The 16,563-nt window shown below is 43.3% G+C and overlaps 1 protein-coding gene across 3 annotated transcripts in view; it reads right to left on the reverse strand.

Moving 5' to 3' along the window:
* PRKN (parkin RBR E3 ubiquitin protein ligase) overlaps nucleotides 1–16,563 on the reverse strand; it is a 1,278,888-nt gene that overhangs the window by 748,296 nt on the left and 514,029 nt on the right. For all 3 annotated transcript variants that reach the window (XM_084622668.1, XM_084622669.1, XM_084622667.1), the window contains exon 4: nucleotides 12,098–12,216. In XM_084622668.1, the coding sequence (XP_084478794.1) occupies nucleotides 12,098–12,216 (119 nt within the window). The remainder of the gene's footprint in view (nucleotides 1–12,097; nucleotides 12,217–16,563) is intronic.

Below are 16,563 nucleotides of genomic sequence, written 5' to 3' on the forward strand. Positions count from 1 at the left end.
CAGAGAATTTTTTGCAGCAGTACCTACGAGGGTGGCACATGCACCCTGGACATCCTCGTGGCTCCTTATGAAGTTCAGGGCAACTTCTCTCAGTTCCTTCATACTGCAGACTTTGGTGCAAAGGGGATGGAGGGAGAGTCAGGAAATACACATGTGCAATTGCATCTCAAAGAACAGTTACAATACAGGTAAGTAACTGTTTCCTTTTTGAGTGGCTACACATGTGTACTGCACTCAGGTGACTCACAGACAGTATCATTAAGATCTTGAGGCAGTCATCATGGTGTAATAATGGTGAAAGTATGCACCAAGGACTAAGTGACAGCCCTACAAATGTCCAGTACAGGGACATCTTTTAGAAAAAGCCACCAAAGTAGCTTGAGCTCTCGTTGAATGAATCAATAGTCTTTGTGGGGGAGGAAGTGTTCATTATGCTGTAAACTGTGGTAATGCAGGAAATAATCCACCTAGAAACCATCTGATGTAATTGCCTGACCTCTCATTTTGTCGGCATAATCCATCAATAGTTGGAGACAACTGGAAAGGTTTAGTCCTGTCTAGATAAAAGGCTAATGCTCACCTTACAGCCACAGTATGCAGACGTTCATCCTTGTGTGTGCATAGTTTAGGGAAAAAAACAAAACTACTATATTGTCTGATATTTGCTTTTCATCTCAATCACTTTAGTCAGGAGGATGTGACTTCAAAGCTACTTTATCTTTAAAAAAAATATTGTGTATGGCAGTCCTCCCATGAGAGCCTGAAGTTCACCACTCTTCTGGCTGATGTGATGTCTAAGAGAAAAGATGTCTGACAACACAGATGAAGCAAAGAACATTTGAACTTGTGCCTACCTGAGGGGCCCATTAAAGTAGGTAATACAATGTTAAGGCCCAAGATGTCAATGCATCCTTTGCTGGGGGAAAGAGTCAAACAATCCCTTTTAAAAAAATCTAGAAACCATCAGTTTAAAAAACAAACACGCACATACAAGACAATCTTCTATGAACTAAAGGATAATTTGCTGCTAGGTGGACTCTTAGGGAGCCTAGAGAAAGGTCCAAGGATTTCAGATGTAACAAGTACTCCAAAATGTCCTAAATCATAGTTTCTGATGGAGGTGTCCTCCAGAAAGTGGGCTGGCTTGAAAACAACTTCCACTTAGCTAAATAAGTGAGTCAAGAGGATTGCCTTTCTGCTATTAGGCAATACCTTCTGAATTGCTACAGAGCAGTTATCCTTTGACTGATCTAACCGTCAATAGCCATGTCAAAAGGTGCAGGCTTTTTGGGTCCGGGTGCAATACCTGTCCATGCTCGTTGGGACAGCAGGTCTGGAAGAGGAAGCAGAAGGTACAGAGGCCAAATTGAGAGGCTGAGAAGATTGGAAAATCAGCACTGTTTCAACCACAGCAAAGCTGTAAAAATTATCTTGGCATGGTTTTGTTTCAACTTGGAGGATCACTTGTGGGATGAGCAGAATGGTTGATGGGGGTAGCAGTGCAATGCATACATAAGACTGTCCCTACGACAGGAGAAATGCATAGTTTAATAAGCCTGGACTGTGACACGCTCAAAAACAGAATTGATGGACTTTCTTGTTGTCTTTTTTTGCAGACAGGTTGACTGATGGAATAAACCAACCTTGGAGGATTCACAGGTGAAGCCTGATATATTGGGGTACATGAGGCCATGTGGCCTAGTAACACTGGAGAGGCTTGGACTGTGGTGGGGAAGTGTGACTTGAGAGACAGACATAGTTAGTGAATGGTCTGAAATCTCTCTTGAAGAAAAGTGGTTGAATTCACAGAACTGAGTAGAGCCCTAATGAGCCTGATCTTCTGTGCTGGGATGAAGGTTGATTTCCCTTTGTTCAACATAAGTCACAGATGATTAAAGAGATGAAGGATGTACTGGAGAAACTGGTGTTTGGATCGGCCTTGAACTAATCAATTCTCTAGATAAAGGAAGACATGAATTCGCTTTCCTCTTCTGGTAAGCTGGCACCACTGCCATACACTTGGTGAATACTTGTGGGGCTGACAACAGGCTGAAGGGAAATACTGGCAATGAGGGGCGATCAACAGGTTATCTCAAGTGCTTATATACAAATGCACAAAGCCTTGGAAACAAGCAGGGAGAACTGGAGGTCCTGGTGATGTCAAGGAACTATGACGTGATCGGAATAACAGAGACTTGGTGGGATAACTCACATGACTGGAGTACTGTCATGGATGGTTATAAACTGTTCAGGAAGGACAGGCAGGGCAGAAAAGGTGGGGGAGTAGCCCTGTATGTAAGGGAGCAATATGACTGCTCAGAGCTCCGGTACGAAACTGCAGAAAAACCTGAGTGTCTCTGGATTAAGTTTAGAAGTGTGTGCAACAAGAGTGATGTAGTGGTGGGAGTCTGCTATAGACCACCGGACCAGGGGGATGAGGTGGATGAGGCTTTCTTCCGGCAGCTCACGGAAGCTACTAGATCGCATGCCCTGATTCTCATGGGTGACTTTAATTTTCCTGATATCTGCTGGGAGAGCAATACAGCGGTGCATAGACAATCCAGGAAGTTTTTGGAAAGCGTAGGGGACAATTTCCTGGCGCAAGTGCTAGAGGAGCCAACTAGGGGGGGCGCTTTTCTTGACCTGCTGCTCACAAACTGGGTAGAATTAGTGGGGGAAGCAAAAGTGGATGGGAATCTGGGAGGCAGTGACCATGAGTTGGTTGAGTTCAGGATCCTGACGCAGGGAAGAAAGGTAAGCAGCAGGATACGGACCCTGGACTTCAGGAAAGCAGACTTCGACTCCCTCAGGGAACGGATGGCCAGGATCCCCTGGGGGACTAACTTGAAGGGGAAAGGAGTCCAGGAGAGCTGGCTGTATTTCAAGGAATCCCTGTTGAGGTTACAGGGACAAACCATCCCGATGAGTCGAAAGAATAGTAAATATGGCAGGCGACCAGCTTGGCTTAATGGTGAAATCCTAGCGGATCTTAAACATAAAAAAGAAGCTTACAAGAAGTGGAAGGTTGGACATATGACCAGGGAAGAGTATAAAAATATTGCTCGGGCATGTAGGAATGTTATCAGGAGGGCCAAATCGCACCTGGAGCTGCAGCTAGCCAGAGATGTCAAGAGTAACAAGAAGGGTTTCTTCAGGTATGTTGGCAACAAGAAGAAAGCCAAGGAATGTGTGGGCCCCTTACTGAATGAGGGAGGCAACCTAGTGACAGAGGATGTGGAAAAAGCTAATGTACTCAATGCTTTTTTTGCCTCTGTTTTCACTAACAAGGTCAGCTCCCAGACTGCTGCGCTGGGCATCACAAAATGCGGAAGAGATGGCCAGCCCTCTGTGGAGATAGAGGCGGTTAGGGACTATTTAGGAAAGCTGGACGTGCACAAGTCCATGGGGCCGGACGAGTTGCATCCGAGAGTGCTGAAGGAATTGGCGGCTGTGATTGCAGAGCCACTGGCCATTATCTTTGAAAACTCGTGGCGAACCGGGGAAGTCCCGGATGACTGGAAAAAGGCTAATGTAGTACCAATCTTTAAAAAAGGGAAGAAGGAAGATCCTGGGAACTACAGGCCAGTCAGCCTCACCTCAGTCCCTGGAAAAATCATGGAGCAGGTCCTCAAAGAATCAATCCTGAAGCACTTGCATGAGAGGAAAGTGATCAGGAACAGCCAGCATGGATTCACCAAGGGAAGGTCACGCCTGACTAATCTAATCGCCTTTTACGATGAGATAACTGGTTCTGTGGATGAAGGGAAAGCAGTGGATGTATTGTTTCTTGACTTTAGCAAAGCTTTTGACACGGTCTCCCATAGTATTCTTGTCAGCAAGTTAAGGAAGTATGGGCTGGATGAATGCACTATAAGGTGGGTAGAAAGCTGGCTAAATTGTCGGGCTCAATGGGTAGTGATCAATGGCTCCATGTCTAGTTGGCAGCCGGTATCAAGTGGAGTGCCCCAAGGGTCGGTCCTGGGGCCGGTTTTATTCAATATCTTCATAAATGATCTGGAGGATGGTGTGGATTGCACTCTCAGCAAATTTGCGGATGATACTAAACTGGGAGGAGTGGTAGATACGCTGGAGGGGAGGGATAGGATACAGAAGGACCTAGACCAATTGGAAGATTGGGCCAAAAGGAATCTGATGAGGTTCAATAAGGATAAGTGCAGGGTCCTGCACTTAGGACGGAAGAACCCAATGCACAGCTACAGACTAGGGACCGAATGGCTAGGCAGCAGTTCTGCGGAAAAGGACCTAGGGGTGACAGTGGACGAGAAGCTGGATATGAGTCAGCAGTGTGCCCTTGTTGCCAAAAAGGCCAATGGCATTTTGGGATGTATAAGTAGGGGCATAGCGAGCAGATCGAGGGACGTGATCGTTCCCCTCTATTCGACATTGGTGAGGCCTCATCTGGAGTACTGTGTCCAGTTTTGGGCTCCACACTTCAAGAAGGATGTGGATAAATTGGAGAGAGTCCAGCGAAGGGCAACAAAAATGATTAGGGGACTGGAACACATGAGTTATGAGGAGAGGCTGAGGGAGCTGGGATTGTTTAGTCTGCAGAAGAGAAGAATGAGGGAGGATTTGATAGCTGCTTTCAACTACCTGAAAGGGGGTTCCAAAGAGGATGGCTCTAGACTGTTCTCAATGGTAGCAGATGACAGAACAAGGAGTAATGGTCTCAAGTTGCAGTGGGGGAGGTTTAGATTGGATATTAGGAAAAACTTTTTCACTAAGAGGGTGGTGAAACACTGGAATGCGTTACCTAGGGAGGTGGTAGAATCTCCTTCCTTAGAGGTTTTTAAGGTCAGGCTTGACAAAGCCCTGGCTGGGATGATTGAACTGGGAATTGGTCCTGCTTTGAGCAGGGGGTTGGACTAGATGACCTTCTGGGGTCCCTTCCAACCCTGATATTCTATGATTCTATGATTCTATGATTCTATACTGTGTCTTAATAAAGTTGGTTCCTATCACAAATCTTAGAAGCTTCGTTTGACTTGGCACAACTGCCACATGGAAGTAAGTGTCCCGGAGATCAAGAACATCAAAACACTTATCGTGATCTAAAGAAGGAATAATCAATGATAGGAAGACCATGTGAACTTTTATGTACTTGATGGACTTGTTGAGATTTCAAAGATCCAGAATGGGTCTCAGACCCCCCCACCCCAGGACTTGGGAATCAGAAAGTGTCATGAATAATACCCATTTCCCTGATGTTGAAGGGGAACATCTATCAACACTAGAGTGAGCAGAGGATGAACTTCTTGAAGGAGCACTGACCTGTAAAATGGGTCCCTGAAAAAAGACGAGGTAGATAGGTGGTGAAAGGGGTTGACAGAAACTGTATAGAACGTCCCAGTCTCAATGCTTAGGATCCATTTGTCCATCATTATAGATTCCCAAGCTCTGAGGAAATGGGACAATCTGTTCCCAGATGGTGAGGGGTGGGGGAAACTAAGAAGATTGCTGATTGTATGGCTGTCCTTGAAGCAGAAATCAAATGGGCTGCTTTTCCTTATAACTGAATGAAGACAAGCTGCTTGTGTAATGCTGGAGTTAGAGCACTTCGTTCTTTGTGATTTATGTTTCCTTTTCCAGAACCCTGGTTGCCTGGATGGGTAGAAAGGCTGCCTGTAATACTGCTGTTGGTACTGATATTGTTGAGTTCTGTATTGGTGCCTCTTGGGTATTGTTGTATAGAGCAATGGTCTCCAAAGTGGGGTGCATGCACCCCAGGAGGTGCACAAAGCGATCCACTGGGGGGCACGGCAGGAGAAGCACCGCCAGAGGGTGGGGGAGAAAAAAAGGGCTGCGCAGCAGGAGGAGCACCGCCAGAGAGAGAGGGGAAAAAAAAAAAAGGGCGGCCGGAGGAGTGCCGCCCTAAGATTGGCCGGAATGTTGCCCCTTATAGTGTGCAGCCCCAGGCACGTGCTTCCTATGCTGGTGCCTGGAGCCGGCCCTGCGAGGTCTCCTGAGGGAAGAATGGGAGTTCCACAATGTGGAGGGGTTGACAGTGGCGCCCTCACTCGTTCGTTCGCTTTCAGCGTATTGCGACGTATTGCAGTTTGCGTGTGCCCGGTTAAGTTACAGATTGTATTATCTAGTTTTAAGTAAACTAACCCTCACAAAATGGACAAGTGGCTTAAAAAGATTCCTGCAAAGAAACCACGGATTGAAGATAATACTAATAATGCGAGCACAAGCGAACAACAAGAAAATGGCAGAGCTAACAGTTCTCCTACTCCTAGTATGAGCTCTTCATCACCCACATTACGAGGTAAAAACAATGACGATCTAATCAGATCTGACAAGAAGTCGGCCAAAAAAATTAGAAATTATCAAGAAGACTATTTGAAATATGGATTTACATCCACTATCATTAACGATGAACCTCACCCTAAGTGTATATTGTGCCTTGAGATATTATCTAATGATAGCATGAAGCCATCACGACTAGCAAGACATTTAAAAACTAAGCATCCAGAACATGAGGACAAACCTCTACAATTTTTTCAGCGATGTTTAAAGTCATGTGATACTCAATCCAGTACTTTACAAAATTTCACTAAACTTAATGATAAATGTTTAGAAGCCTCTTTTGAGGTTTCTTACTTAATAGCGAAAGACAAAAAGCCACATACCATTGGGGAAACACTTGTTCTTCCTGCCGTGGTAAAAATGGATGAAATTATACATGGAAAACAATATGGCGACAAACTAAAATGCATTCCTTTGTCAGCAAATACTGTTGGAAGACACATAGAAGACACTGCTGAAGATTTGAAGAAACAAGTATTAGAACAAATTACGCAGTGTGGGAGGTTTGCTATACAGTTGGATGAAAGTACAGATGTCTCTAACATGTCTCAGCTTACGGTATTTGCTAGATTCTGTTTCAAAATAATGAAATACACAAAGAACTACTTTTTTGTGAGCCACTAGGGAAAGATGTACCAGAGAAGATATATTCTCAACAGTAAATGACTTCTTTAATAAAAACAATATTTTATGGAAAAGCTGTGTAAGTGTAACCCCTGATGGAGCAGCTGCTTTGACTGGAATAAAGAAAGGATTCCGGGGTAAGGTTACCGAGATAGCACGACACGTGAAATTCATTCAAACTGCATCATTCATAGGCAAGCTATTGCAGCAAAGAAGTTGGAGCCAGAAGTGCACAAAGTGCTACAGGATGTCATCCATGTGGTTAATTTTATAAAAACAAGACCTTTAAATAGTAGAATCTTTACAGTACTTTGTAATGAGATGGGGAGTGACCATGAAAATCTTTTGTACCACACAGAGGTTCGCTGGTTATCTCGTGGCAAAGTGCTTAAAAGAGTTGTTTAACTTAAAGATGAGTTACACATTTTTCTTTTACAAAAAGACAAGTGTTCTAAATTTGCTGACCTTTTCTGTGATGACAAGTGACTGTCAGTAGTATGCTACCTAGCAGATATTTTCGAAAAAATAAACACACTTAATCTGTCCCTTCAAGGTAAAGGTGACGTTTTAACACTGAGTGAGAAAGCAACTGCTTTTTGAAAGAAACTTGTGCTATGGAGAGAGCATTTTGAAAACGGATGTTTGGAAATGTTTCCATCGTTATGTGATTTTGTTGCCGAAAACGATGTAAGTGTGTCACCTATAAAAACTCTCATATCTGCACACTTAAAAAACTTGGAAACAGAATTTCCTAACCTGTTTAAAAATCTTCCAAACAAAGAGTTTCAGTGGGTTTTGAATCCATTTGTTAAAAATATAAAAACTTCCGATTAGTTTGCAAGAACAACTGATTGACATCAGGGAAGACGGAAATTTACTAGCCGAATTTCAACAAAAAACCTTTGCATAATTGGTGGATGGGATTGAAAAATGAGTATCATGATTTAGTAAGCAATGATACACTTCTTCCATTTCAATCTATGTATCTTTGTGAGGCATCTTTTTCAACTATGACAGCCATTAAAACCAAGATGTGAAATAAACTGAACTTAGAACCAGACCTTCGAATCGCTGTATCACAAAGTGTTAAACCAAGATTTTCAAAAATAATGAAGTATATTCAATCACATTGCTGTCACTAAAAATATTATTAGTAATTTTTTTTAGTGAGAGCAAAAAGGTTTTTTGTACTGTTAATAAATAAAATAAAAAAATATTTTAAAAATATTGTTTATTTCATCCTTATCTCATCCTTTTTTAATTTCTATTTTTGTGTATGTTTTATAATGTACACAATATATTAGTACAGGAGTACATGTATGTAATTATACATAAATAAATATTCATATATTGGGGGTGCACGCTCAAAATTTTTTTACTGATAGGGGTGCGCGATCAAAATAGTTTAGAGACCACTGCCTTATATTATTTACCCCATAGATGCCAAAATAACATAGTCCAAGTAGATTCCAAACAGTGAGATAAAAGAAGTTTGTTGAGAGATCTGCCATGTTAGAGCTTTTTATACTAAGGTCTTTACAGTAGGGTTGTGAGGAATTATGGGGGACAGAGTTGGGGGGAAGAGACTCAGTCTTTTTTTTCAATTACCAAAATTAAGAGCAATGCTTAGTACCTTTCCAAATAAGAAAAGTGTGATGAGAGAATCTCAAATATGTGGAAGTTCAGTTAGACTTTGACAAAGTTAAGACTAAGCATCTGAGAACTTCAAACCCATGATGTCAGAATTTCAAAAATTTGACTCAGTTTAAATGTTACTGGGTTCAAGATAGTAAGTAGAAGCAAGAATAAGGAGAGTGTCCAAAAACATTTTGTGGGGCAATGCCCCCGGAACCCCACTGGTAAAACTTCTACTACTCGCAGGATGATTAGAGTCTCAGTTTTATTTCTGGCACCATGTTTATGCTGTGTCAGCAACACAATAATGGAATGTCTCCTCTGAAGCAACAAACTCCAGTAACTTATAATAAGTGGGTTGAGTTTTGAAAGATTTACATCACTAGAGGCTGCAGCACTCAAAGCCCTGAAGCTGGCACCAACTAGGATGGATGAAGCAATGGAAAAGAGCAGAGAAAGACAGAAGGATGTGGAAAAAGGCATAAAGGGAAAAAAGGATTGGAAACAGAAGGGAGACGTTTGAAGAGTGGGGGAGGAGATGAGGCCAGAAGAGGCAAGGGTATTGTGATAGATTGTCAGATTTTAGGATTCTATGTGGAAATGCTGAGCTATTCTGATGACTCGCCCTGGCATATCAGATGGCTCTCATTAATTCCAACTCCCCAGAATACAAGACAGAGCATCTGTGAGCTAAGAGAAAACTAGATGAAGAAACAGGAAGACCTGCAGAGACAAGCCCTCAGAATAATGAGCATAAGGAAGCTAATGCAAGGTCTGTTTGAATCTGTAAATGCAATCCTCTCTCAGGACTTTATTGCTTAAGTCTCTGAAGCAGCAAAATAAAAACATGCTCTGTAAAGTCAGTGAGCATGGACAAGAACCTAAGGTGTGTTCTGTGTTAGCAATGCAAAGGTGAATGCGAAAGTTCTTTAACAATTCCCTTCATTTTCTGCTATTAAAAACAGCATTTTCCTTCAGTAGCTTTGACATCTAACTGACAATATAAATTTGAATATGAACCAAAATTATAAATATGAGGCAAAGACAATTTTGATTCAAGTTATTTTAATGCAGATTTGATTGAAACCATTATTGATTAAACATTAAAATGTGGCTTTGGTAAAAAAGATGGCCGAGTAAAATGTCTGTGAAGTGGAATCTAACTTCTTGGTTCTCTTGCAGCTCATTCATCTCTCATAAGGTGATGTACCTGAACTCTGGAAGGAACCTGAAAAGTTTGGGCTGCTTGGTGGAGCCACATTGTTCTTTTCTGCATGCCTTGGTATTTAAGAATAATCATTAAGATGAAAGTCAAAGAGAAACAAGTTTATCCTGATTTGTGTTCAAAGCCTTTCAAACAGCCCTCTGAGACGGGCCAGAATTATCCTCATTTTACAGCCTGAGAAACTGAGGCAGAAAGGTTAATGGCAAAAGAACCTGATTTTAAGAGGTGCTGAACACACAACCTCTAATGAAGTCAATGGGATCTGCAAATGCACAGCACCTCAGAAAAAGTCAGGCCTCTTATCTAGGTACCTAAATATGGATACAGGTGTCTAACTTTGGACATACAAGACTGAAAATTTTGACCCAGGTGTTTAATGCGGGGCCCCCAGAACCTGAAACAGTCAAAATTAGAAAATACTTTTGAAAATCTTGACTAAAGTGACTTGCACAGAGCCATAGAGGGAATCACTGCTGGAACAGAGATTAGAGTCAGAAGACCTTAGTCCATGGCTAAGAGAAAAGCCCTTAAGAAAGTACCACTAATTAATTTCTCTAAGTACAAAAAAGAGCAATCTTTCTCAAAGGTTCTGTGGGACTCTTCAGTTTACAATGCCACATATCATTAGAATTGACTAATTCAGATACATTTACAATTGTTCAGCTGGAATACCTCAATATGTTTCTTCAAAGCCTTGATAATAAGTTAAAGGGACCCTCAAATGACTTAAGCATAACATTAAAGTTTTGCCTAAAAGACAGTAAGTTTTTGAATAACAATTTGGCAATGTTTATCACACTTTATTATTTCAGTGACGATAGACTTTTTTCACTTAAAATGATCTCCCTGAAGCATTGGACATAAACACTCAGAAGCCATTGAAAAAAAAATGAAAAGCAAAACTCATCGCTCTCTGTGAACCAAAGTTAAGGCCAAATGTAGACTCCTAATAAAAGTAGCTTGATTTCCAAAGATGCCAAACAGCACACAAAGCCCCCTGAAATCTATGGGAGCTGTGGGTGCTCAGTTCTTCTGAAAAAAAACAAAACCACTTTTATAGCAACCTCAGGTGATAAGACTTCAGGCAGTGTAAGAAACGCTCTCACTCCCCAGTGTATAAGCAAAAAGTCCTCTAAGTCATCCCCTTTTTGGAGATATACTTATTCAACCAACATCCTTCCTTTTTCAGGATGCAACCCAAGTCCAATATAAGTGCTCAACATTTTGGCAGGGGGCGGGGGGGTAAAATCAGAAGTATACAGTTACCACCTAAATCTCCATTCACGCATAATATCCACTACTTAATTCTTCCTCCTTTTATATATGGCAGCTGGTGTTAGCAGGTTACCGCCTTATCCTTCCTTCTGGGTGGTAGTAATCCCCTGGGATTCCACCTTCTTCCTCCTGGTCTGTCCGGGAACTGACTCCTTGGAACTCTGGTAAATATTTAACAAATTCTTGATTGAAGATGTGAGGCTACAGATGCTGGCACTCTGCTGACCAGACAAAGTCACAGTGGGCTAACCTAACCAGCAGATCGATCCAAAGAACTAGCAACAACACCTAGTATATTTATTGGCAATTGATCCATCAATACAGAGCCACACAAGGGAGCTGTTTATAGGTAAACAGGTATCTGTCGCACGAAACCAGAGAAGACTTAGGGTCAGGCAACCTAGGCGACCGCCTGGGGTGCCGGCTGGGGAGCGCCGGGTTCGGGGTGCTGTTTTTGTTGTTAGCGAGAAAAGGGAAAATAGAATGTTCCAAGTAAAATGTTTCAGGTATTCTGTATATGGATTCATTTTTCACTAACCTCCTAGAATGTTCTGGACCTTTGTAAAATCCCATGGAACCTTCCCGGCTTTCTGAGAATCGCTCCTCATTCATTGTTTAGGGATCCTAGGTGCCTAACTCAGGGTTTGTGAATCACAGTTTTTTTCCAGTGATATTCTAGATGCCTAAAAGTCCTTTGTGGATCCAGGTCTCAGCACCTAATGCTCAGAGTATCGTGGAACCCAGATGTAATATGTCCACTGGATTTCCCATCGTGCATAAAATTAAGCAACTGCTCAAGTCTTTGCAAGATCAGAGCTCAAGTTTGAAAAGTTTTCCCTGAATGAACTGAGCAAAAAAAAAAAAAGGGGGGGGGGGAAGTGGAAGGATAAATAAAATGTTTACAAATCTTTGTTTCATCTTCGAAGCTATAAACAGCGGTTAATATGTTTCTATTACTTCTCAATACATAATTTTTACTTCTTTAAAAACTTGAATTCTCTTGCTTACCCTTGTCAGAGTCAGCGTCCCTTCTTTACACATACTGCAACGGACCCGCAGTTTCCCAGGCTTCACAGTTTGGCAGAAACTTTTGCAGAAAACATAAAAACTGTTGTAACTAGCTGCACCTGTTGGAAAGAAAGCAAAGAAAACGTTTTGCACTGAAATCCAGAACGAGACTGAAGTATTTTAAAACAAACAAACAAACTGATAATTAAATTAACAGAATCATAGATTTAAAAGGCCAGAAGAGTCCCTTGTGATCAGCTATTCTGTCCTCTTGCGTAACAGGTCACAGGACTTCCATAAATTAATTTCTGCCTCAAGTCCCACAGCTGTGGTTGAGCTAGAGTATATCTTCTTTAAATGTAATTTTTTAGCCTCCTAAAAATCATAAGTTATTTGCAGTCTCCCTCTTAAAGCCACCCTGGTCTGGTCTTTGGGATAGTAGCAAGAGTGTTATTCCAGGTGCCTACCCTTAAAGTCCAACACCCATAGTGGTATGGACTTTTTGAACCCCTGCAAGCAAGGAGAGGTGGTCTCACAGGCCCTGGAGAGAGGACTGTGATCCAGAAAATGGAACAGACATTTGTAGTTCTGCTTGTTGGACTCTTATTTAACCCAGTGGAAGAAGGGGAAGGCTTTTTGATTTGGCCAGAAGGTGAAACTAAGTAACCAGTAAGAGGGAGACAGTGAGAGGAAAACTGAGTCTGAGGCTACACTCAATGCTGGAGAGGGAAGCTACTGTTCCAGGGGTTCACAAAGACGCTTGTCATAAATATAAAGGGAAGGGTAAACCCCTTTGAAATCCCTCCTGGCCAGGGGAAGCTCCTCTCACCTGTAAAGGGTTAAGAAGCTAAAGGTAACCTCGCTGGCACCTGACCAAAATGACCAATGAGGAGACAAGATACTTTCAAAAGCTGGGAGGAGGGAGAGAAACAAAGGGTTTGTGGGTCTGTCTGTAGTCGTCTTGGCCGGGGACAGAACAGGAATGGAGTCTTAGAACTTTTAGTAAGTAATCTAGCTAGGTATGTGTTAGATTATGATTTCTTTAAATGGCTGAGAAAAGAATTGTGCTGAATAGAATAACTATTTCTGTCTGTGTATCTTTTTTGTAACTTAAGGTTTTGCCTAGAGGGGTTCTCTATGTTTTTGAATCTAATTACCCTGTAAGATATATACCATCCTGATTTTACAGGGGGGATTTCTTTATTTCTATTTACTTCTATTTTTTATTAAAAGTCTTCTTGTAAAACACTGAATGCTTTTTCATTGTTCTCAGATCCAAGGGTTTGGGTTTGTGGTCACCTATGCAAATTGGTGAGGCTTTTTATCCAACATTTCCCAGGAAAGGGGGGGTGCAAGTGTTGGGAGGATTGTTCATTGTTCTTAAGATCCAAGGGTCTGGGTCTGTAGTCACCTAGGCAAATTGGTGAGGCTTTTTACCAAACCTTGTCCAGGAAGTGGGGTGCAAGGTTTTGGGAAGTATTTTGGGGGGAAGGACGCGTCCAAACAGCTCTTCCCCAGTAACCAGTATTAGTTTGGTGGTGGTAGCGGCCTGTCCAAGGTATAATATTTTGTACCTTGGGGAAGTTTTGACCTAAGCTGGTAAAGATAAGCTTAGGAGGTTTTTCATGCAGGTCCCCACATCTGTACCCTAGAGTTCAGAGTGGGGGAGGAACCTTGACATGGTGGCACAGTGGTGGGATTAACCTGAAATCATTTTGAGATCCAGTTGAGATTTTTTGAACTAGAAATACAGATTTTAAAAAGGAATTTTTAGGAAGTCCAGAAGGCAGCTTTGAAACTGAAAGCAGCTTGGTTTCTCTCTGCTTTGTGGCCAAGCAGAGACAAAAGGGGATTATCTTGTGAATTGCAGGTTTTCTTGCCTGGAGGCAGGGTACTTAACTCCTGCAGGGAAATTCACAGTCTTCCAACCCAGAGGTTTTTTTTTTTTCTTTTCTTCCTAAAAGTAAATAGGGGGTGTGTGCTCTACCCATTTGCCTGGAGACAAAAGTGGCAGGGTTTTTTTTTAGGATTTTGATTTTTTTTTCTGTTTTACAAGGAGCACAGGTTTGAAAAGAAATTTTTTTTTTTCTTTGGGCTGGGTAAGCAGTTTTCCAAGTAGTTGGAGGTTTTTTGCTTTAATTTGGGCCCAGAGCAGAGACAAGGGAATTGTCTTTTTCTGTAGGCTGACAATCACTATCAGAGAATAGGTACTCTATTCCAGCACAGCAAAAGTTTACAGCCAAGTTTTGTTTGTTTATTTCTAAACCTCGGGTGTAAAGTTAGTTAAAAACAGAGAGGTTAGAATGGCCAAATCCTCAGCTCGACTACAGCTGGAATTAGCCAAATTTCAGGCTGAGGAAAAACAAAGGGAACATGAAAGACAGATAGAACTCATGCGGCTGAAGGAGGAGGAGAAGGAAAAAGAGAGGAAGCATGTGGAGGAGATGGAGAGGATAAAGGCCCAGCAGAATATACCAACAAACCCTAGCAATCCTTCTCCAGGTACCACTTCCCATCCCAGAAAGTTCCCCACCTACAAGGCAGGTGATGATACTGAGGCCTTCTTAGAAAACTTCGAAAGGGCCTGCCTTGGGTACAACATCTCTACTGACCAATACATGGTAGAGCTGAGGCCGCAGCTCAGTGGACCCTTAGCTGAGGTGGCAGCTGAAATGCCTAAAGAACACATGAACAAGTATGAACTGTTTAAATCCAAGGCGAGAGTCAGAATGGGGATAACACCCGAGCAGTCTCGTCGGAGGTTCAGAGCCCTAAGGTGGAAACCAGACATGTCATTTACCCGACATGCCTACCACATTGTAAAACATTGGGATGCCTGGATATCAGGAGCAAGTGTTGAATCTCCAGTAAATTTGCCCTTCCTAATGCAAATGGAACAATTCTTAGAGGGTGTTCCTGAGGAAATAGAAAGATACATCCTAGATGGGAAACCCAAAACTGTAATTGAGGCAGGAGAGATTGGAGCCAGATGGGTGGAGGTGGCAGAGAAGAAGAAAACTGGTCGCAGTTGGAGCGGAGACCAGAAGGGACCACCCCAGACCACACCCTATTACCGGGGGCCGCCCAAAGCCCCACCTACCTCCCAAAGAACCCTCCAGACCCCTTATCGTCCCACCACCCCGTTCTCCAGCAACCCTCCTCGCCCCAGTGACCCGTCAGCTGGACGATGTTTTAAGTGTAACAAGCTGGGGCATGTAAAGGCCAACTGCCCCAAGAACCCCAACAGATTACAGTTCATTGCACCGGAATCACACCAGAGGTCCACAGGCCCAGATACCTCCCAGATACCCTTGGAGCGGAGGGAAACTGTGAGTGTGGGTGGGAAGAAGGTCACCGCGTGGAGGGACACCGGAGCACAAGTGTCAGCTATCCATGCTTCCTTAGTGGACCCCAATTTAATCAACCCAGAGATCCAAGTGACGATTCAACCCTTCAAGTCCAACTCTTTCAATTTGCCTACAGCCAAGTTGCCTGTCCAGTACAAGGGCTGGTCAGGAATGTGGACTTTTGCAGTCTATGATGATTATCCCATCCCCATGCTGTTGGGGGAAGACTTGGCCAATCATGTGAAGCAGGCCAAGAGGGTGGGAATGGTCACCCGCAACCAGGCTAAACAAGCCGTGAGGCCTAGCTCTGTTCCGGAAACTTCTATCAGGACCCAGTCAGAGGTGATGGACCTGGACCCCAGGCCAATGTCTGCAACAGCAGTAGTGGATCCAGTCCCAGAGACCCAGACGGAACCAGTCCCAGAACCGGAACCAGCCGAACAACCAACACCAGACCCCGTGTCAGCACTGAATCCAGTACTTGCAACCTCAACACCAGAGGGCCCCACCGAACCTGAACTGGCAGCAGCCGATAACCCTACACAAGAGGCTCAGCTGGAGCCTGAATCCCAACATAGCGCACCAGCGGAGAGCGGTTCACAGTCAACAGAAACAGCTCCATCCCCTATATCGCTTCCAGAGGGACCAAGCCTAGGTCCACAATCCCATGAGGAACTGATGTCTCCAGCATCAAGGGAACAGTTCCAGACCGAACAGGAAGCAGATGAAAGCCTCCAGAGAGCTTGGACGGCGGCACGGAGCAACCCACCGCCTCTCAGCTCTTCTAATCGATCCAGGTTTGTTGTAGAAAGAGGACTTTTATACAAGGAAACTCTTTCTGGGGGACACCAGGAAGACTGGCATCCTCAGAGACAGTTGGTAGTTCCAACTAAATACCGGGCCAAGCTCTTGAGCTTAGCCCATGATCACCCTAGTGGCCATGCTGGGGTGAACAGGACCAAAGACCGTTTGGGGGGGTCATTCCACTGGGAGGGAATGGGCAAGGATGTTTCTACCTATGTCCAGTCTTGTGAGGTGTGCCAAAGAGTGGGAAAACCCCAAGACCAGGTCAAAGCTCCTCTCCAGCCACTCCCCATCATTGAAGTTCCATTTCAGCGA

This window comes from Lepidochelys olivacea (genome assembly GCF_965140295.1).
Source record: "Lepidochelys olivacea isolate rLepOli2 genome assembly, chromosome: 3".
NCBI classification, from domain to species: domain Eukaryota; kingdom Metazoa; phylum Chordata; order Testudines; family Cheloniidae; genus Lepidochelys; species Lepidochelys olivacea.